This window comes from Pelecanus crispus, chromosome 5 (assembly GCF_030463565.1).
Source record: "Pelecanus crispus isolate bPelCri1 chromosome 5, bPelCri1.pri, whole genome shotgun sequence".
In the NCBI taxonomy this organism is placed as follows: Eukaryota; Metazoa; Chordata; class Aves; order Pelecaniformes; family Pelecanidae; genus Pelecanus; species Pelecanus crispus.
Window position 1 is genome coordinate 64587352 of NC_134647.1, and position 23171 is coordinate 64610522.

General features: G+C 39.4%; 1 protein-coding gene across 1 annotated transcript in view; it reads right to left on the minus strand.

Moving 5' to 3' along the window:
* Positions 1–23171, minus strand: part of FGGY (FGGY carbohydrate kinase domain containing) — a 137578-nt gene that overhangs the window by 12176 nt on the left and 102231 nt on the right. The window contains exons 12-13 of the mRNA XM_075710850.1: positions 21603–21723; positions 18117–18211 (exon numbers count right to left, since the gene is read on the minus strand). Of these exons, the coding sequence (XP_075566965.1) occupies positions 18117–18211; positions 21603–21723 (216 nt within the window). The remainder of the gene's footprint in view (positions 1–18116; positions 18212–21602; positions 21724–23171) is intronic.

Below are 23171 nucleotides of genomic sequence, written 5' to 3' on the forward strand. Positions count from 1 at the left end.
GGAGGTTAGTGAGCTTGTTTATAAGCTGTTCTATCTCCAGGAAAGGTGAACAGCACTGAATCCCTCCAGAGGGATATTCTCACCTTACAACACCCAGCCAGTTACCATTCCTACTTTTACTTTGCTGTCCCATCCCATTTCCCATTTTTAAAGAAGCCCCCAGTGAGCTGCACCTTGTGGCTCCTATTTCCAAGCAAACCTTGCCCCTTCACTCACTTTAATGAGAAATTTCTAACCCACTGCTCCTGAAGTGCTTATGGGCGAAAGCTCTTCCCAGTACAATTTCTGTGACTGTAAGGGGGGCAGTTGTATACGCCAGCTCCTAAATTTTAATCTTGGACAAGTCATGCAAGCTTTCTGCACCTCAGTTTCTCATATATTCCACGGGAATCAATAACACCACTAGATTAATATCAAACACTTCAGAGGGAAATCTAGCCGATGTGGGACACAACTGAAGAAAAAACATTTTGTGCTTCACGATTCAGCTGATCCTAAGAACTGAGCCAATTCCTGCTGCTGAGGATCTGGCCTTTCATTTAAAGACAGCAAGCTGAGAGAAGAGATGAATAGCAGAGACTCAAATGGCTCATGGAGCTTTTCACTTGTAGGTCACCAGTCAGAACCTCAGCAAGGTCAGTGAGTGTTTGCGAGTTATCTTGGTATGCAAGCTTTTTATAGTGTCCTTTGCAAAGCGGATTTATTGGTTTCAAATTAATTTCTATTGTATGCAGTTTTCACAACATGAAACCCTCCATTGTTACAGCTCAGTCACTGTTAACCCTTCACAAAGCTACACAAGAGAAACTGCTACCATCACCACCACGTGAACAGCCTGCCTTTTAAAATCGTACTTGAAGAAGCATCCTAACTGTGAACTGAGCTTGGATGACCTCAAAGAGCCTCTCCTAGCCTTGGGTAGAGGCACAGCCATGAGAGGAAAGTTGTACTGCAGCTGCACATACTGTTCCTCACTCGTGCATAAATCGGGAAAGGCAGAGCCCAGCTCTGCAGGCTTGTTCTTTACTCCCCACAGTGACTTCTGCAGCCCTCACTGGGTCTCCTCATGGAGAAAGTTAAGTGTGTGTGCTGGCAGCATCATAGGCCTGTTCTTTGCAGAAAATACTTTCTGAAAGAAAAAACAAAATAGAAGAAGCAAAACTGAACAACTGTATCATTATCTAATGTGCTGAGATCTTAGCAGAGATCATTTCAAAGATCCATATTGTTTACAGCAGCTGATGAGTCTAACAAGTGCTGAAGCTGTGCTCTCATTTAAAGTGCTAACATATTTACAGTTTTCAGTCCTGTCCTTAGCACTTATCTGTCATTTCAAGATGAATGCTCCTTTTGTACAGGCTAATTACTTGCACGAATACTGCACTAGCTCAAAATCCCGGATTTGTTTCACTTCTCCATTAGTGGCAATTTTGTACTTTGGAAATTGCTTAATACAGCGAATCTAAAAAAAAGCTAGTTTTTGTTCAAAGGTACTTCTTTGGCTGTGACAAGTATAGAATGAGAGGAGGGAAATTAAATTACTTTTATCTGAGGAAAGTCTTAATTTTACCATACAAATTTTCTAAATGCACTTGCCCATTGTTCTGCTCTGGCTTGGTTTTTGGTCTTAATTTGTGCAGATCTATATAAAATCAGACTAGATCAGTAACAGACTGTTTGATAAGATGCAGTTATCTCATGCTCAACAATCTTTCCTCTATACATAATACATGCAAAATTTGGTAGGATCCTATCCTGCCCCTTCCTCTTCTAATAAACAGTAGGATCATGTGCAACTGAAATCTGTCAGTCATTTCATTTTTACAAGAATAGAAGGAATGCAGACCATTCTACAATTCAGTAACTTAATTAAAAAAATACAACCCAGACATGTAAGAAAAAGGATACAGTTCTAACAAGGAGGTCTTATCCTGTTGAATGTTTTACATTACATTCACTGGGTTACTGACCTGTCACAAAGCAGTTTCAGATGCAAATCAAAAAACACTCAGCAATGCAAGACGCATCTGTTGTTTCTGCTAATCCTGATTGCACTGCAGTCAAAAAAGGATAACATCCGATTTTCAGAAGTCTCCAGCAAATGTCTTCAACTGGAGTTCAGAAGGCTCCATACTTGAGCAAAAAGAATACCCAGTCTCTCAGTTATGTGTTAGATACAGCATTAGATGTCTACAGCTACAAGCCTGTGAATGAAAATGCTGATCTTGAATTCGCCTTTGTTGTTCCTAAGGAATTGCCAATACAAACCATGAGTGAATTTGTGCTTTAAAGGATGTGGTCTCCCTTTGCTGCCCAAATATTTTCTAAAAACAAGAATTCTACATATGAAATGCATTTCATTGTAAATGTAGAACACAACCCTTAAAAGTCATGAATGCTCTAAATATTAAAAATTGATATAAACGTCTGAGTTATATTCATGTCATACTGTATCAGCCATATTTCATATTATATACATAGCAATGAAAATTCCCACACATAATAAACTGGTTGCAGTTCTAAAGCTTTTGTTTTCTTGTGCAGAAGTCAAAAGATTTTCCAATTATGTGCAACTGGGTTGTCAGTCTACTGGCCTTTCCCTGCTTACATATTTTAATCCACTAGAGCAACATCATTAGCATCATCACTCATTTTCTTTCCACTTTTCATTCTATCACCTTTAATATAACTATAAAAACAGCCTATGAGGTACTTAAACATCACTAGATCTGCTTCACAAATCAGTTGGATGAAGAACGAAGTTAAACAACTTGCCCAAAGTCATAAACAGAGTCAGTGGCAAAGCTGGGAATAAAACCCATGTACTCTGACTCTCGAGTTAGGTAACATACATTGTTTTCTCATGGCAAAATTCTGCTTTTATTTATACCAAGGTAACCTCAGAAGAACTTGATACTACAGTGGCTTATGTTAGATTTGAACTAGTACAGCTGATGACTTTCACCCAATATATCTCCCATTACCAGGCTGCTAATAAGAACTACATGGGAAAATATAGGGTTTTTTTTTTTTTTCTCTGTCACTAAGAAATACTGCACTACATTTTACGTGGTAATTGTTTGATCTGTAAAGCCAGGCAATTCAGTTCGTATCTCAAGGACATTAAATAAGCCTGCTGATTTGAGGCGTCTAACATTTCTGGACATTCGTATCTGTTCATACTTGAGGACATGTTCATACAATACAAACAGGGATGCTGATAAACAAAGAAAACCCCTTTTTCCTTAACCCTTACTGCTAATGCTGCAGAAAAAATCCAGCATGCATGGGTGGAATATGTGCAAAAACCTCTCCAACCCTAAATCCTATTGCTGTGTTGCAGATATGAGGTATTATCTATCCACAGCACATCTTCCTGCTTCCTGAAGTCACAATCAAATGAATGGCAAATGCCATCATTCGGAGAAATTTCTCGAGAAAGTTACAAAACATAGCAAAAAATGTGGATGGGAGGAAAATTAGGCAGGGAAGTTCCAAGGCAGCTAAATGAAATGCTCTTGTGAAACACATCCTGTGTAATTAGCCACTAGGGGGAACAAGAGTCATGCTGCCTAATTAAGGCGCAGCCACTTCTAGCCGTGGGCTCTGAGGGTTATCCTTGCCCGGGGAAGCTGGCTGGGGTGTTTGAACACTTTCCCCGATAAGCTTTTCTGCCCTGTAGCTTTTCTGACCTTTGGCTGTGTTTCACTTTCCCCTTTCAGGTCTGTATAGGCCTTGGCACAAGCAGTTAATGAGACTTCATACACCTTTCATATTTTCTAGCTGCAATTAACTGTTTTCACACCTGAAGCGCTTGGTAAAAATATTTAAACAAAAACCTGGGAGCAGAAGGGAGGGGACAAAGGAAAGGAAGAGGACCAAAAAAAGAAAAAGAAGAAAAAGGGAAAAAAGGCAAAGCTGTATTTTTCAGACAGTGTATACTTTGGTGTTACCTCTTTTCAAGTAGAAGGGAAGAAAAAAATCACATGCAGCTCATATGCAAACCGTGTGAGAAATGTGGAGCAATGCTCTGCTGACATTATTAGACTGAGGTAGTGGCTGAGAGGGATGGCAAGGGACCTGCATCCCCATTGATGCCTGCTGACCTGCATGACCTGCGTGACTGAAGCCGCATGAGAAAAATGAATGAGGCAAAAAGTCAAAGCCCCTCTCGGGTCACTTCTCTGCTGCTGCTGCTGAGGACACAGAACTATTCAACAGCATGGCTGGGACTGAATCACAGACAAACAATCTTTTCTATTACCATAAAAATGACAAATAAGTAATAGTTACAGCCTGTAAACACAAGACTCAAATTAAATATAGTTCTAAGTGGTACACTGTAACTGGAAGCAGGAACCTACTCCTATTAGAGCCGGCTCAGCCTAAAGAGTATCAGATGTTACTTGGGCCTTAGAAGGCCTGAGACATAAACTATGCATATAAAAGAAAAAGAAGTCAAATGACTCATGACAGAGTTTGCTTTAATATAAATTACTTTTTCTGTCTCTTTGCTTTTAAAGACTTGCCATTTTCAGATCTTGAACAGCTAACTTAGGCAGCTGGCTTCCTTAGCCGGTATCCTTCATTTTGTGTATAAAACACTGGCATTTGCAAACTCATATTCCACTGGCTAAGGGAGGGTAGTTTATTTTAGCACTGTGATCAATGCCATCATAAATCTTTCCTCTTCCAGTCCAAGAACACTGGCACAGCCCAATCCGTGCTGTGTGGCTATGCTGCACCCATTAAACAGAGGATACACCACAACATTTTAGACCTACGAGCATTGACAGTAGACCTGAGGGATCAGCACTGAATGAGCCACAAGCCATCCTTTCCTCTCTGCTTTTTATTATGTGAGGATGCAGGTAAGGGACTGAGATATGGAAAGAGCAGGGAAAGAAAGAGAGAACAAAAGAAGAGGAATAAGATTAAATAAGAGAAGAAGAATCAACAGATGAGAAAAGAAGAAAAAGTTGGAAAAATAAACAAAAGAGAGGCATGAACAAGAAGGCAGCAAGAATACAAGAGGAAAGAATGAACAATATCAGAGTGGGAGTAGGGAGAGGGAGATGGTGGGGATATTGGGGATTTAGTGGCAAAAAAGAAAAGCCCCATTCTCCACCACACCTCTCATCTTTCTCATGTTTCTTTCTCTTTCCGTGCCAGTCCTCTGGTTCTTCGCTGGGATGAGTGGAACTTCCATCTCCAGAAAGTCACAAGTCTGGCATTTTGTGTCTTATCGCAAATATGCTGGCTATCCAATGTTTCCACAGGAGCAAAGTTACACAAAGCAAATGAAAAGCAAAGCTTGCTTAGTCTCCCTTTCATGCAATGCAAGAATCATCCCTTAGATGGGACTATTGCAAAATTAAACAACCTTACAACCACAACCAGTAAATAATGAATAATGTGCTTGTATATACAAGGCTTTTACACCAACCAGTCAAAGAAAGTGAGGATAGCTCATTACAGAAAGACCCCATTTATCAGAAGGGCTTCAAACAGCTTAGCATCTTTAGGGCCATTACTCATCTCTTTCACCTAAGCTAAGTGCCAGCTTCCAATCTAGAGGCTAATACATACCCAATTTATCTGCTGTAAGACACTCAAGCACTGCTTCCCCCAGTCTAGTCTAAAGATACAGGATTCAGTATCTAAACTACTTAAAGTTAACCGAAATTACTGATTTCATGACAACAGATAGGAAGACACTAGTTTGGGAAAATTAGGCAAAAATCAAGTCTTACCAGGCATTTTGAAAGCAAAAGGATTCTGACACAAGGCTGCTAGACTCAGCAATATTTTGCTGAACATATCTCCAAGGTGTTTAACTCAGTTCTGAGCTACAGGGCTGGGCAATGAATGGACCTTCCAAATGCGACCCATTATCATCTTCCACCCCACAGTTCTGGGAGGGAGAGGTTGGGCTTGGTGATGGTACAGCCATCCACACATACTCTTGTTGTGGAGAGATTCTTCAGAGGAGAAAATAGTGATTAGAAATTGGTTTATTTTCCAGAGTGTTTTCCCTTGGAGGGTCCCCCATGCTTCCAGAGCTCCAAAGGAAGTGACATGGTGAGGTATCACTCTCCTTAGTGAGAAGTCCATTGCCACATCACTTTACTCTGTTCCTTGACAAAACAATATGCTCCCAATCAGAGCTACCATGCCCACACTCCTCCCTAAAATTTCCACCTGCTAAAGGACTATCTGGAAGCTGTGCAGAACACAGCAACTTACAGCAGGTGCTCACACAAACAGGCTCTGCAAGGGTCAAAATATATTTATGTACTGACGGTTAGTAATGCTGTGGTGAATGTAACCCCTAGGAATACTATGCATTGAGTACATCCCCTATAAATTACTCTTAGCTGAAAAGTGCACTTGTGAAAGATGACAATCCAACTCATCTTCACTGCTTATACACACCTACAAGGCACAGCAAGATATGGGCACAGCAGTTGTCCTTATTCCTGTGCTACCGTTTTTCAGCCCTCATCTGGAGGAGTATCTTGTGCAAAAATCTGCAACTTATGATTTTCCATGCCCACTTGGTGGTTGGCCTTTCTGCCGAGACTTCCCTCAAGAGTGACAATTATGGTCTTGCTAATAATTACGTGAACACTTGTCCCAATAAAAACAAAACAGAGTCATGAAGCAATTTCATATGGATTCTCTCTACAAGTCATTGTCCAATTTCTAGTATCAAACTGTGCCTCAGAAATGTTTAAGCACAGTGGGTGTGGAACGTTGTTTCAAAACAAGAAAGAAAGCAAGGGTTGGGAATGGTTATTGTATGTCTATGTCTAAGAAACCAAGGAAACAAGAGCCTATGACTTAGATGAACAAAGAAAGGAGAATGAGAACTGGATTCCAATTCTGAGGATGAAGAAAGCCAGTATGCTAATAAAGCAACTGCCTTCTATTGCTAATAAAGGTTATGGGATCTTTCCTCTACCATTTCAGATCCATGATTATATGAAACGGAATAAAGAAAAATGTCGTTACTGTTAACCACAATAAAATGAAATATATTGGAAATGCCTAGATGGTAAAGAGAGTCTTGTTAAACTATACAGATAGGGCAAATTTTGAGAAACAACCCCCTCTAGACATCTTTAGGAGAAAGGACAACATAGTACATGTAAGTTATAAAACTTCGTCAAATATAGGGTGGCAAAAGTATGTCCTGGTGGTACAAACTGCTGGCATCAAATCTTACAACTAAGTGATCATAATGTCCTTCAAAAAATTTATTGTGAAAAAACCCCAAGCATTTCAGACAGCTAGCGCTGTGACTCTATATGCTTATGCTTTGCCACAGAACAGTCTGATCCCCTGTGCTGACATAGCAAGAGCGCAAATCCCAGATGGAAAATTAATCTCACAATGTAGCCAGATTGAGTTTCCAATTCTCCAGTGCATAACTTCAGGGTTGTTCTGCTCAGCTATTGAAGAGGTGAGGGCAGAGAGACTTTAACTTGTTTGACATCCCGGACATCGTTTAAGCAAGACACGCTCTGAAAAGGACCTTACTGGCTACTGACAATTACAAGGGATCTACAGTATGCTCCTTTGTATTCATCCTTCTTATAAAATATTGCTATCATGCTTTTCCCTGCTTAAATGGCCTGGACTGAAGGGGAGTTCAAGGTCCAAATGACTTCAGCTGTGTCTCTGAGTATGTGGGTAAAATCTGTCTTTAAAATAGAAAGGAGATGGATCACAGTACATTTTAAAGAAAGTATCTATCTACTATAAAGACACATTTATGGTTTCCTCATATTTATGGTTTTCCTCAAGAAAAGACAGGGCCAGCAAGCTAGAAAAACTGTAAGGTTGTGATATTATTAAACTACTTCTACAAGCTGATCTTAGTCTTAGTCTGCTTGAAAAAAAATCAACTAATTGTACATCTCCTTAGACAAACTCCACCATGGTCATTTCATGGTTTGTTACAAAAATACGCAGCAGCAGAACCTGAACTATTCTAGGCAGCGTATCTTCTCCTGCTTGCCAGGTCTTGGGCTTCCTGTCAGATGAGAAGAATACCATTGGTTTAGTGAGAGTCTCAAACTTCTGCAGATTAACAAAACACTAAATCTAATTCTTTGCCACCATCAGCTGATGTGAGTTTATTAAAAGCTAAAAGGCATGACAATATACATGTTGAGCCTACAGACAGAAGAGACTGTATTTGCATACATATGCTTGCTTGAAATATGGTAATCAGGTATGTGCATGCAAGATACAGAACTCAGGTGAAATCAATGGAGCTATGACAATGTGCAAAGCTGGCTGCACCTCCAGCATAAAGACAGAGGATTAAATAGATTTCTTTGGTCATTCGAGCATCTGAGAGGTCTTTATTACTTTTTCAGTCCATCCTCATAAATGTAAAAAGTAAATAATAAAATCTTTATCACCATTCTCAGGCAGAATTAATAAACAGGTAAGTCACATTGATAACCCAACACACAGTGCCCCATCTCCTTCCACTGATGCCCAAATAAAAGGCCATGTTTCATTTAATTTCATTAGTGTGCTATTTCATTAAACCATCTACTTTTAGAAAAATAATATGGCCACATCTTTAAGTACTGGATTTCTGAGATTGTTGCCTCCAACTTTAGTACTTCTGTGCCAAATACTCAGCTAAGGTAAATGGGTAGCTCTGTTATAGCCAATATATTACACTGACTTACTGCAGCTGCCTTTCCTTGTCATTAAAGAGTTACCAAGAAATTCCAAATCCGAACATTTGTGTACTGGATGACATTTAAAATGGAGCATGCTAAGTTTCCACAAAAGGACAGCACTTAACAAAAGACACCGCCTTTGTATCCTATTACCTATAGCATCAACAACTTGTTGCTGAATGGGTAATAATCTGAACCAATTGCAAGAGCTGTAATAGCCTTTATCATTTCAAGATGTGTCATCCACCAGTGAACTGTGTGTCAGATTCCTGTTTGGGCTCTGATCCAGTAAAGTACTTCAGCACACGGGAAGTCCTGCTTATCTTCAGCTGAACTTCTTGCCTACTTGTAAGTTAGATGATGGACCTAAGTTCTCGATTGGATCAGGGCACTGGAGCAAACTGGTGTCACTCCTCAAAATCCTGGAGCAATACTGATTTACATTAACTGAGAATTTTGCATTATGATTATGGACTAAGACCATCCATCATTTCAGTAGCTATATGACCTGCTACAATAAACTTTGACATTTTCTTAGACAAGTTTTTACCTGTAATAATTTCAAGTGATATAAAATGACTACAAATCATCTAGTGTGACAATGAACCAAACACTACCATGCAGCATGTACTGATCTGATAATACATCAAATGTATGACAACATATAGCATTAGACATTGCACTCCACCAAGAATATTTAACAGCAACAGAATTATTTCTCTCAACTCCAATATAAAAGGCAGCCAGCAGGATGATATCAAATGATGGCAGCTCTGCTTCTCATAAAAGGACCTTGGGGACTCCAAGGAGATCTGTGTATCTGCACTTCAACAGCATAGCAATGTGGAAATGTTAAAGTTAGTAAAGCAAACAGTCCTCAAATGAGAAGGGCAACAGATGTCAACCGGTATCACATGTCAGTAAACAGCAACAAGACAGAGGGTACTTTTCTTAGCACTTTTGTGAAAGCATCATGCTATCAGCTACAGCCACATCTCAGCTGTTTGACTAAGTGGTGGTGCTTGTATGTGTGATTTAACTCGCACCAAGAGAGGATTTCCAACCATATGGAAATACCGTCCACTGAAGTCAGCTGAAAGGAAGCAGAAATGCTTCTGTATATTTATTGCGGCTTGAAAAGTGAAAAAAAAAAAAAAAAATCACACTCTCAAACTGATTGAAAGCTCATTCTGTGCTTGGCAGAGACAGACAAGCATTTATATTTCTCAGCTTTAATACAGAAGGATCATCCTTAGGGCAAAAGAGTAGTTGTGATTCATCCACTCTTTACCCTTACTGCAAAGACTTCTGACAGTAAGGCCAAAATATGCTAACTAAAAAGGCACTCTTTGTACCATAAACACTAGGCCACAAGGAACTGGACAGTGGCCATCAAATCACTGCCTTTTAATTTTTCTCTCTCATCTATATTTCTCTAAAGATTTCTGGTAAGAAGGCAGCTGACTCTATACAAAAGCCAGAGGCATTGCCAGTATCTTGGTGGTTTCATGCATGCCATATTGAATCTAACTTTATTATGCAAGAAAAAAACAACCTTTCAATTAGGCAAAGATGTATTTCAGTGTCAAAACACCAAGGAAAGAGGTAAAGGGGTAGAGTTCTTCTACTGCCAAGTGACTGCTTTGACTCCAGGCCTGGCTGGTTGCAAATATACTCCACAGTCATCGAACATCTTAGCTGCTTATGTGGAAAAGTTTGATTCTCAGCAACCAGTAGAGTCCACATCATGAACTGTCCATGACATCCCTTGATAACTTTGCTGCCAGTCGGAAGTGAGAGAATAACAAATGAATGGACTGTGAAGATTCAGCTCTCTTCACCACTAGAATACTGTCTCTAACAGTAGGTATATAAGCTGTGCACTGAAATTTAAAGTCATTTTTTTATGGAGCACATGTCCTGTCAACTGAGACTAATGATATACACATCCAGGAAGGAATTTTTTTAAAATCACTTAGATAAAGAGGCCATACCCAGCCAAAACATTACTCAGAAAAGCAAAAGCTGTCACCCAGCCTTGCCCAAGGATGGTCTCTGCTAAACCCTGGGCTCAAACTGTACATGTACAAATTTGGAGCTTTTGAAGAAAAGGAAGGCAAGATCACAGCACCTTAACACACTCCTTGTGTACAGCATGGTGCCTAAGAACAACCACCTCCTTCCTCTGCCTTTCCAAAATCCTCTGATTAAGGGAACAGAAGAAAAAAATATCATCCCAACATGGCACGAAGGCCTTTACTAAAAGGTGCATTAATTGGGTAAGGCAAGCCAACGAAATGATTAATTTGCTGCTCTCCTTCAGCATTATGTTTACACAAGTTGATTATAGCACTTAATTACTAATTCACCCGGCTCAAAAACAAGAGTGCTTTAAATTTTTAATGAGATGAGGGAAGGCAACATTCCCTAACTCAACAGGGAGAAGTCATTTTATTTCCTCTTTTGATTTCCCAAGTTATTAGCATTTCTAAGGAAAAAACTATCCTCTCCCTGATCTTTCACTCGGTTCTTGCTTTTGAAAATATGGAAATCAACAAGACACTTGTATTAATGTCAATCCATGACCTGACAGGTAATGCTCTGGAAGAGGAATAAAGGATCAGATCATCAACTGAAGCATGTCCATTGAAATAAGCGGAACAAAATTACACTAGAGATTGCCTGATCCAGAAATGGAAATAGCCTAATCCCCTCCAGTTCTGTCAGCAGAAATGCTGAGTATATCCCAGTACTATTCATGGATGTTCTTATGAAATGTTGTCTATCCACAATTGCCAGTTGGTCCATTACGAAGGCTGTGGACTAACTGTTGCGCTAAAGAACTTCTTTACATTCAGGACAGTCTGTAACATTTTCATTGTTAGAAGGCAAATACACTGAATATTGCATGTTCTTCCTGGCTGATCTTTATAAACCTTGTGTTATCTGTGGGTTTTGTTATTTGATTTCATCCGCTATGCTATACCTCCCAACAACTTCCTTAGACAACTGAGAGGAGATGTCCATTAAATTAAGCATAATCAAGCAGTACACAAACAAAACTCTTTCGAGTTCCTCTAGTACAGAGCTGTAAGTGAATCATTTCACCTGCACCATCATAATTTTAAACCCCTGTCTGCAATATATCTCCCTCATAGTTATGGCCTTTATGTCCATTATCTTGAAGGTGAGCCAAGTGACCTTGATCCACACAGCTTCTAGGGCCGCTTCCAGGGATGCAAATTGTACCTAAGGAGTACTTCACTTGCTCAACTGCTACTGCTGCTAAATAATTCAGTTAATCCACATTAGGTAATTACCTAACACCTTTTTCTACAGAATCTGGGTAATTTTTATATACCTCCAATCTGCTTTATAAAAACAGTGAAAAAGCTTTTCCCTATCTTTTTGCAGGATATAACACCAACTTGCATCACAACCAAAACTAACAAAGAAAAGACTACACCTCCCTTAGAAGTCAATTTTATACCTGGAAAATCTTGTAGTCATGTAGACTCTAATTTCTAATTCTGGTGACAAGTGGAGTCCCACAGGGGTCCGTACTGGGACTGGTGCTATTTAACATCTTCATCAATGACATAGACAGTGGGATCGAGTGCACCCTCAGCAAGTTTGCAGATGACACCAGGCTGAGTGGTGCAGCTGACACACCAGAAGGATGAAATGTCATCCAAAGGGACCTGGACAAGCTGACCTCATGAGGTTCAACAAGGCCAAGTGCAAGGTCCTGCACCTGGGATGGGGCAACCCCCGCTATCAGTACAGGCTGGGGGATGAAGGGATTGAGAGCAGCCCTGCGGAGAAGGACTTGGGGGGGTACTGGTGGATGAAAAGCTGGACATGAGCCAACAATGTGCGCTTGCAGCCCAGAAAGCCAACCGTATCCTGGCCTGCATCAAAAGAAGCATGGCCAGCAGGTCGAAGGAGGTGATTCTGCCCCACTACTCTGCTCTGGTGAGACCTCACCTGGAGTACTGCGTCCAGCTCTGGGGCCCTCAGCACAAGAAGGACATGGACCTGCTGGAGCGGGCCCAGAGGAGGGCCACAAAAATGACCCGAGGGCTGGAGCACCTCTCCTACAAGGACAGGCTGAGAGAGTTGGGGTTGTTCAGCCTGGAGAAGAGAAGGCTGCGAGGAGACTTTATTGCAGCCTTCCAGTACTTAAAGGGGACCTACAGGAAGGATGGGGAGAACCATTTTAGCAAGGCCTGTTGTGACAGAACAAGGAATAACGGATTTAAACTAAAGAAGAATAGATTTAGACTAGACATAAGAAAGAAATTTTTTACAATGAGGGTGGTCAAGCACTGGAACAGATTGCCTAGAGAGGTAGTGGAGGCCCCATCCCTGGAAACATTTGGGATCGGGTTGGATGGGGCTCTGAGCAACCTGATCTAGTTAAAGCTGTCCCTGCTCACTGCAGGGGGTTGGGCTAGATGATCTCTAAAGGTCCCTTCCAACCTAAAGCATTCTATGATTCTAGTTCAATGTTTTACACCAAAAATGATTACAGAAAGCTGATTACAGAAAGTTACCAGTAAAATGTATTATAGTAAATCATACAAAGTTTCTTCTCTTCCATATCAGCCAGTAACAATGACCCATGTTAAGATAGCAAATCCAAAATAAATCTGGTAATCTGGTTTCATACAGGTAATTTTATTGATTGCTTTAATATGCAATTAACAGATAGACAGTGGGCTGCAGGATTTTATAAGGCTGTTCCCTGGTGTACAGCTTTGTCCCAAATAGTAGGTTATCCAAAAAAAAAGAGCTGGATGACTGCCAAATCAAACAGCACCTTCTTCCCATTTTCAATTACATACAAGTGAGGCAGAGTGATGAGGATATACTGGAAACATTGACATTTATTTATTGAACATTTTTACTGAGAAGGAATTGCTGGCTTGCTAAACAGGAAACTATATTTTTACTACAAAAACAATCACACAGAAAACCAGGATCCTGCTGCTCAGCATGAAAGGAATGGCTAGAACCAATAAATTGACCCATCTAAGCCACCAATGTTAAGGTTATGCATATTTAAAAAATCCAAAACCCAAAAATACAGTGTATATTTCAAGAATCCTTATGTCATACTATTTTACACAGCACTGTCGTCTTTGACTTAGCCAGGCTGTGTTACAGTTCATAGGCACAACAATCAAAACATAACAAAACCACTAAAAGAAAAAAGGTGCAGCATTTGTAAGGGCAAATGAAAAGATAATCCAAATTGCAAGAAGAAATTCACAAGATTTTCTCACCTTTCTGGAGATTCTAGAGACTAAATAACCAAAAGATGAAATGGGGAATAACTCACCACACTGCATGTTCTTTTTTCTTTCTGGATAGACCAATTGTTTTAATTCAGTTTTACCACAGAGGAGAAAAATGCAGAGAGAGTAAATGAAGAGGAAAATAGGGAAGTCAACATTCTTTGAAGCAACAACATATGGTGACCAGGCATGAGAGATGGAGGTTATAAATCTTTCCTTGATAGAATTACCTAAAGATGAAATTGCAGCTTCAAGGGCCTTGAGCTTTTAAAACCACACCAGAATCTAGCAAATTAACTTGCATGGTTACAAATTTTGCAATAACCTTCATTTCTAATGCTTCTTTGCAAAAGCTCAGTGTACTGAGAATTTTGGTACTAATACAGATGTGGTCAATAGAAAGCATGAAAACCTTTACTCCACAAATCACTCAAAATAAGAATAAAAAGATATGAGAATTAAGAATTAGAACAAAATACTGCATCCTGAAAATAGTCACTGCTGTATTATAGAAAGGGAAAGGACACGGGAGATACGTTGGGGCTTGTTTCTTTGCGAGAAGAAACTTACTTGGGGATACCAAAGGACAGAGGAAAAGCTCTTTAGTGTTCCAGCCAGCATGGCCAATTGCCCAAGAAAGTGAAGGGTGAGAATCCTGTTGTGTCACACACACTTCTAAGTTCATCATACAGCGATATGTAGGTAAGCTGCCTGTCCTTGGAAAAGTGATCCTCCAGAACGTCTCTGAAGGACACATTTCACCATTTCCAAATGATGGAATGCCACACACAGGACTAAGCATCAGGATAGTACAGGAGTATGAGAGTAACAGCAACCACCACATCCACATACTTTACCCCTAAGGAAATACCATTCAACTCCAACACATTTCTTAACCGTAAGCTGAATAAAGCTTAACTCTAATTACTATATAAGGTCACCATAGAGTTGGGTCTTCCCTAGATGATCCATCTTTTGTTTCCTCTATGGAAAAGCGATGCCCTGGCAGATTTTGAGGATCTTCTCTGTGTGTCCAGATTTCCTGAGTGAAGAGCAGACTGCCAGAGCAGTGGCTCTGATTTGGCTGCCCCATGCCCCAAAACCCCCCCATTGACAGAATGCACAAGCAGGTCAGCTCCAGCATCTAATGCACGTTACATACCCAAGGCATCAGATTTAGTATTCAGACACAAGCACAGCCCTGCCCCTTAGGCTCACCAGCTCCCTGAAGCATCATTCCCTGTGCACATACCACACGGCACACATGCACATACTTCCATACCAGATTCCCTGGCAGAAGCCTGGCAGCACTACTGCTGTTGCTTATCACTAGTTGGTTTCACGTGTCTAATTAGCAGCCGGTCCTTTTGTCAGCAGAGCATGTTAAAGCCAGACTAAGATTATCGGAAGTGATTTTGAGCCAACCCATGAAAACCAGATAGCTTTTAAACATTTTGATTTTGACATTGAATGGAAATGTCCAAAAATGATTCTGAGAAACGTGACCAAAATCACTGGGACAAATACAGTAAAAATTCCCCTTTAAACACACACAGACATAAGGAAAGAGGGTAAAAAACACATCATTTTCTCCATTACTATTAGGCTGAGCAAATAATGAGCTTTGGAAAGCACAATAATTAAGCAAAAATCATCTATTTAGGGGACAGATAATAACTTCTATTATTTGCAAAGTCTACAACAATGATGACTACTTGCAGCAACACCTCTAAGTAAGGTTTGTTTTGGAAGATGTGGTAGAAAAATAAATGTAAGAGAAGGCTATGGAACTGCAATGCTAGATATGCATTTACGTTCCCACCTCCCCCAAAAGACATTCAGTTTCTTGTTTCTTGATTTCATGTAGCTGAATTGTTTAAAAAAATATTTCTACATAATCTAAAATATTTGCTGCATGATACAACTGATATTGCCATAGGTGGCACATCTTTAATGACAATCTTCTGAACACACACTAAGCCAAAACACTTAGCGGGTGTTTTCTTCACATTGCAGAGATGTTGTGGCATCCTGGATAGGATTCAGGACCTCACCTGGCTCCCAGTGATCACCACAGGCAGTATGATGGAAAGAAGCATACTACAAATGCCCAGTGGGATGTATAATAGCAGTAGTTTCCAAACTACTTTCCCCTTTTCTGTTTCAGAGAAATCCCAGGGAAGCCCACGGGCTTGACCTGTAACTCAGTGAAACAAAAGGAAACTCTCCTGCTGACTATCAAAACCCTTGGAACCAGACCTTACATGAATAGCTGCTGAAGCACTGAAAAAGGCAGAGGCTAAGTCTCGGAGATCAGACTCCTTATGCAGTGCTGAGGCACTGGATTGAAATCTGTATTTATTCTTTGTCTTTATGTACTGGTATTCTTTTATTTGATTCCAGCAAAAGAAGAGAGCATAAGGAGCCATCAAATCCGGTTCCCGACAGTCACAGGTAAGCACTTAGGAGAAGTTTACTCCAGGAAGACCCACAGAATGTGCACTGTACTTATGACAAGCCAAAATGCATTCTCATGGCCAAAGAGGCAGGAACCTCCTGACATATCGTAACAATAAAAGAGTAAATGCTTTTTAAATTAAAAAGTCTGTGATGTGACTGCTTCAAAGGATCTAGTTTCACTGAAAAAGATTTCTGAAGGAGTGTGCTATGCAGACTGACATATCTGTACCTATGTATAAAATATACCTGTCTGTTCTGACATTATTGGATATGCTTCTGAAATATTTTTTATGTAAGGGCAGGGTTAAAAACTAAAGGTAAATGAATATACCAAAATTATATAAAAACACATCACAGAAAATTTCACAGCATTAGAGTTTTCTAATGGTTATGAAGACAGACTTAATAAAATCAGTTTTGAGATGTTCAGTTAGTGCCTAACAGTGCAAAACAACTTAAACTTGGAATGAAATATCTGTGTATTTAAAGGCAGAAGATTAACAGAAGAGTAAGAATTAAATATGAAGTCCTGTCACCAAAAGTTGCTACTGAAATTACATTTATCAAAATAAGTTCTCCTTACAAGCATTAGAATTATCAAATACAGATATATATTGTACTATATATTTGTTGCAATGCCATTAATGTTAATGGAAAAAATTCTTATGAAAGGAAACTGCTCTTCCTGCTAACCTATACCGCGCTGTAGTATATTCACATTTGGAAATTTCACATTTGGAAAAATGCCAAACACAGCCCAGGTTCTCAGCTTATGTTGAGCTGTTCATTGATTCCAGTGGAACTGTGTCAATTTAACTAGGTTGAGAAGCTGACCCCCTATTAAGAAAATACATTCTGATAAGTTTTTCTGCAAAACTTCATCTACAAATATCTGTGCCTGATAGGCACCATAGGGACCATCTTGACAAATAATTTTGTCCAAGTGGATGCAATGTACTGTTTAGTGTCCTTGTGTAGCATGAGGAGAGGACGTGTCTTCTACCAGTGGAATTGCCAGGTTGAAAAACAGATATGATTTTGGGAATTCAGACCCTTCTTCAGGTTTCTGTATACTTACTGTTGTTTATATAAATGAAGCTAAGTCATTCTTTGGCTAATCCACCGAACATAAAAGCCTTACTGCTACTTTTACAACTGTTAATGGATTGAAATAACATGAATAAACATGAAGTTCCATCCTCATTATTAACTCTGCATTCACCGTGGGCAAGACAAGAGGTATAGGTGTGTCAATTTTTACTGCATAAATAGTGCTATGGTGTTTCTTATGTTTAACATTCCTCAATATGAAGGAAGGGAAGTAGGATAAATATAACTGAGATGAAAGTGTGACCTTCTTGCAGGATCCGAGCCTTGCCAAATTCCTTTTTTTGTCTGTAAAATTACATGGCCTAAATTCATAGACAGCAGCTGCTACCTGCATGTCTCTACAGTCAAAAGATGAATCTTCAATACACCTAAATAACATATGGAGTTAAAAAGAGGGTGGAGAGAAAGAGATGCTGGCTCTTGTCCAGCTGTGCAGAAGGTACAAACTTTTCCACTTGAATCAAAAGTCTGTGCACAGTGCCAAATGTCAAAGTGTAAAACACATTAAAACTAAAAAAAAAAAAAATCAGGTACTGCATACCTGTATAGATGCAAAATCCCCAGAAGCACAAGCTCCAAGAATGGCAGCACCCACCAAAACAGACTCCACTTCTTTGGACAGGACAACAGGCTTGCCTATACAAGAAAAAGCCATGCCTCTGTTAGGAAAAATATAGCAGTACTGCACTAGCGGCACAGTAAATAATTAAAGCAAAAAGAAAAAAAGAAGAGGAATCAAAAGGACTTGAAAACCATGTTCACAAGTCCATTCAGAGCTACAGCCTACTGTAGATTCATGTAAATCTCCCTGCTCTGTGGTTCTGGGAAAATGCAAGAAAAATGCAGAATTTAAATAAAACAATTTCAGCAAAATATTAATGCAGAACATAAAGCATACAAAGAACACCCCCCCAGATCTTTGACACTGGCTATTTATCTTCAAGGGCTTGGTATAAACCTGTTACCCACACCCTCCAAACCCACGTGCCTATTAAAAGTTGACCTCGAGGAGAAAACAGGGTGGTATCCTTTTTGTTTCTTTTGCAATGAACAACAAAAAAAAAGATTGTTTGTGTTTGTTTTTAAATATATAGCCAACAAAGCCAGTCTGGTTTTGCTGGAAGACATGAAAATATGAGTAGTAAACTTTCATAAGCTATGTATGAAATCATAAGAGAAATCTTGTCTTCCAAATTGTGCAAGATATTGAAACCCAAGATTAAAACACTGGAAAAACAAACAAACAAACAAACAAACTCAATATATATTCTGAAGCAGAATTAAAAAGTATTGTTTCATCACCCATGGGTACTGTCATGAACATACTTTCCCTTGGTTCACATAAAGTTTTCTAAGACCTGTATTATTAATGTAAAAAGAGCAGGAAAAAGAGTAATAAACAAATAAAAATTGGCTTGCTTTCTTAATTCTCCTTAAAAAACCTAAAACACTAGCATAAGTCTAAATACTTTTCTAGCTACACTTTAGATGTTCATCCTCACTAAGCCAATGAATTTAATATTCCTACAGTATTTGGCATGTGTCTAAATTTACATTACTGAGATAATTTCATTCAATGAATCGTGATGCAAACACAGTGGTGGGAGGAGGGCTTCCTTTTGTGAATAGCCTCAATGATATTATGCCCCCAAAAATGCTGCTCCTGAGAGCCAACTGTAAGATTAGAAGGAGCTGAAATTTGGAGGAAGATCTAAAGCGAGCCAGGTACAACTCCTACAGAGGAAAAGGCAAATACACACTTTTCAAAATGAGAAATAGAATTATTAGTATCAGAAACAATTATTGATACAAAGAAAATTCACCTTGCACCCCAAGCATCCACTTACATTATGCCAACTTTGCACTCTTACACCAGTGTAAAGCTCCTTACAATCAACTTTCAATGACATAAAGGTGCCACAGTGGTCTTTATGCCACTTCTTCCTACAGTTAGCACAGGCAGAGTGATGGGGAAAGAAAGTGGATACAGTGAGAAATTGTTGTTTGATTGCTGGAATGACTACTAACAGTGAACTAATGTAATTCACAGAATCATAGAATCGTTTAGGTTGGAAAAGACCTTTAAGATCATCCAGTCCAAGCATTAAATTACAGCATCCCTTAAATTTCTCTGACGAAACAAATCCACCTTAAAAACATTAGAGTAGGATCAGTCACCTGAGCACTCCTCCAGTTCAGATGGACCACAGGTCAGCACTTGGGTCAACTTGGAACAGAAAATCTAAAACTCAAGCTTACAGCTACACGGCTGTTTGCCAGGCATTGAAGCAGTAAGCAATTTTCAGCATGCTCTAAAATTTACTGCACATTTCCCGCATCATCAGAATGAATACAGAATTCTTACCAGGCAAACAAAAAGATTAAGATACTTTTTAAGTGGCCTGCGAAATTATCTATTGGATGTCTGCATGGCTGAGTCATGGGCATTTGCAGCTAACAATAATATATTCAGATTTTTTTCTTTTCGGGAAAGAATGGGGGATTGATCCTGGAATGCTAGTTATTTTATCTGATAGGCTCTAATGAGTTCAACACAACCGAGAGCATTTCAGTTAGATGAACTCTGACATCCCTTGTCAGTCACTGATTTTACAAATGGGGGAGAACTCCAGACTGCAAAAAGGCCTTTTTGTGCTGAATTGTACTTGGCCATTAGTTACAGTCAAAGAACTTCTGATTACATTTTAATCAGAATACCTTTTCACAGATCTTTTATTTTACACGTCGTGAACCAGCATCCCAACTCTACACGTAGCTGAAATTCACCTAAAACATTTGAGTTATACAAGGAAAGGCACGCACTTGACAACATCACTTTTTCACAAACGGAAAGCGTCACTTTGACTACAATGTATTTAGTGAATTTTAAGGTCAATACGCATTATGCTTTTTGCTTCTCCACTTCTGTTTTCAACTCAGGTAAGGACATAAAGCATATTTTCATCTTCCCTCCTGCATCGAGGTTATGAAGTGTGGTTTGATGTTAGGGCAAGTCAGATCTCCAGACCAAATGCCCCAAAACTGAGCCTTAAACTTTATTCATGACAGCTCAACTGGTCTTAATTTGAAATATACCCAAAACACACCTCATTCAAAGCTTCTCTGTAGTCCTTTAAACTAAATTTTGTTATTTTTTCCACATTTTTAAAAGTATATTCAACTGACTCACAGGTGTGCTAAGATGTCCAACACACACAGGCTAAAGGGAGACCAAAAATACCGTGCAAGCCTGAGACCTCCTCTTGTAACAAACCACATACCCAGGACCTTCCACCCATCAGGAATTCTACAAAACCAAATGCAATGCCATGCAGGAGCAAGGATCCAGAAATTGTCCCCTAAGCCATATTAATGATACAGACATGGAAGTAATTCAGAAAATAATTGTTCTATTTAATGGATACAATGTCCAGCATGAGCAGGAAGAGTCAGGAGAAGTCCAACAGAAATCAAACAGGATGAAGCTAATAGAGGTTTTAGTAAAACACATCTTATGCAAAACATGCTCACAAAATGTACTGGGCATTATCCTCATCTAACTAACTTCTTGTAATCTGACTGAATGGAATAATTTCTATAGAATGTTTAGAATAATTTTTAAAAATAAAAATCTGATAGTGAGAAACATCTCTGACAGGTAATTTATACATATTGGCTTTAAAAATTCCATACGAAGTTTTTATATTTATTCAAGTGCACTTTCTTAAAAAACCTGTAAGTCTGAGATCCGCAGATTGGAAATCATACCAGAGGTTTCTCCAGAAGTCTGTTTCCTAACAATACAAAGAATGGAGCTTTGCTTGCACCGCATCTCTGTGTTATTCAAATGTCTTTAAATTTCAGGAAATCCAGTCTCGCAGGAAGTAACATTTCATTACACACTTTTTGGCCAACCAGCAAAATACAGTTCTATATAAAGAGAGTATTTATTTTTCCAAAGACAAAGTATTTAGCCACCTAAAATAAAGTAGTTTACACTCCTTTCCCCGCACTTCCTCTAACTTACCAGTAATGTCAGCGTGCATCTGCACAAAGAGAGGGTTCTTGCTCAGCCCACCGCACAGAAACAGCGTGTTGATATGATGCCCTGCAGCCTGCATAGTTTCCAAAATATGTCTTGTTCCTAACTTCAGAAATGGGGGGAAGGAAAAAGTAAACAGATGAGCACAGGAGAGCAGCCACAGGAACAGATCTTAAAGCACAATTTGCTAAAAAGAATGATGCTACTGACTGCCCCTACCAGTAACCTGAGGGCTGGGTTCAGACCTGCACAGGAGTATGGCCTCTGCTTAGCTTCCAGCCAAGTAACAGGCATTGTAATTAAGAACTAGAAAAATCAAACAGGTGGCACAAAGACTTGGGAAGTACATGGACACAGCATATTGCAGTAAACATCCTGGGGGTGGCTGAAGAAGTGAAGACGTACCAGTACACAATAACACAGGGAAATGGGGCTTACAGGGAAGTACCGACAAGGGTGAAGACGGGGATTATGAGAAGACACAGAAATGGGCACCAGGAAAAACTGACGGCAGTGATAAGCAGCTGTTTGTGACCAAGCACAGCAGAGTACAGAAAACATTTCCAGATCCAGAACTAAAACCTACATGGCAAAGACATCCCCACCAAAAACTTCTATTTACTTTGTATAACAGCATCTGAAAATCACTCTCAGGAAAGAGATTTCAATTCTGAAGCCAAACAGCAAAACAGAACAAAAAAAGGAGCAAATAAAAAACTGTATTTTCTGTCTTTTCAGCAAAAAGGAAAACCTGAAGAATTTTGTATTGGCTTAACTATTTCTCTTGGCCTTTGCCCTATGCAAAATAAAATGTTCTATTTCATCCCTGGATTAATTGAAACATCTAAAATGTAGGTATATGTTTAAACTTTTCATTTACAGTCTCCATTCTGAGAAACTGAAATTAGAACAGCTCAGTGTTCTGCTCCGCGAATGATGAAAGCAAATGCTTTGCCATTTTAAAAAATCTTTTCTTTTTGTTTGCTTTGCTTGCCTCCAACTGAAGTCAACCTTCTCCCTCTTTCCTCTTGCAAGAACATTTTCCACTTCTCTTTGACAAGCTATTTGTCCAAAAATAATTCCCAGCTCGTTATAATACCTTAGAAGCTAATTTTGAAGCTCAGACTTGACAAAATGCCAAATTCAAGCCAAAATTTTGCCCAAGCTGACTCTTTGTAGGTAGATTCCCCACAAAACACAACCTGGTCAAAGTTTTCACAAACTGTCGTTTAAGCTTTCTTTATGCTATGCTGCAAGTTCATTAAGAGGTCTGCAGCCTGCAATAAACCCCTCTTCAAATAAAAGTTACTGAAAATTGAAGCTAGCAGAGTTTCGTCAGACTGGAGATGTTTACTGTGAATGACTGGCACCACTCTGCATAGGCCTTCAAATGTACTTTGGTTTTTCAAGCAGTTATGAGGAACTTTAGCAGCCGCAACACCAGCTGACTAAATCCATCGCTTCCCTATTGACACAGAGGGCTAATTTCCAAATCACACAGCCACAATTTTAATTATGGAAAAATAAACTGCCCTAAAAAGAGTCTGTCTCCTC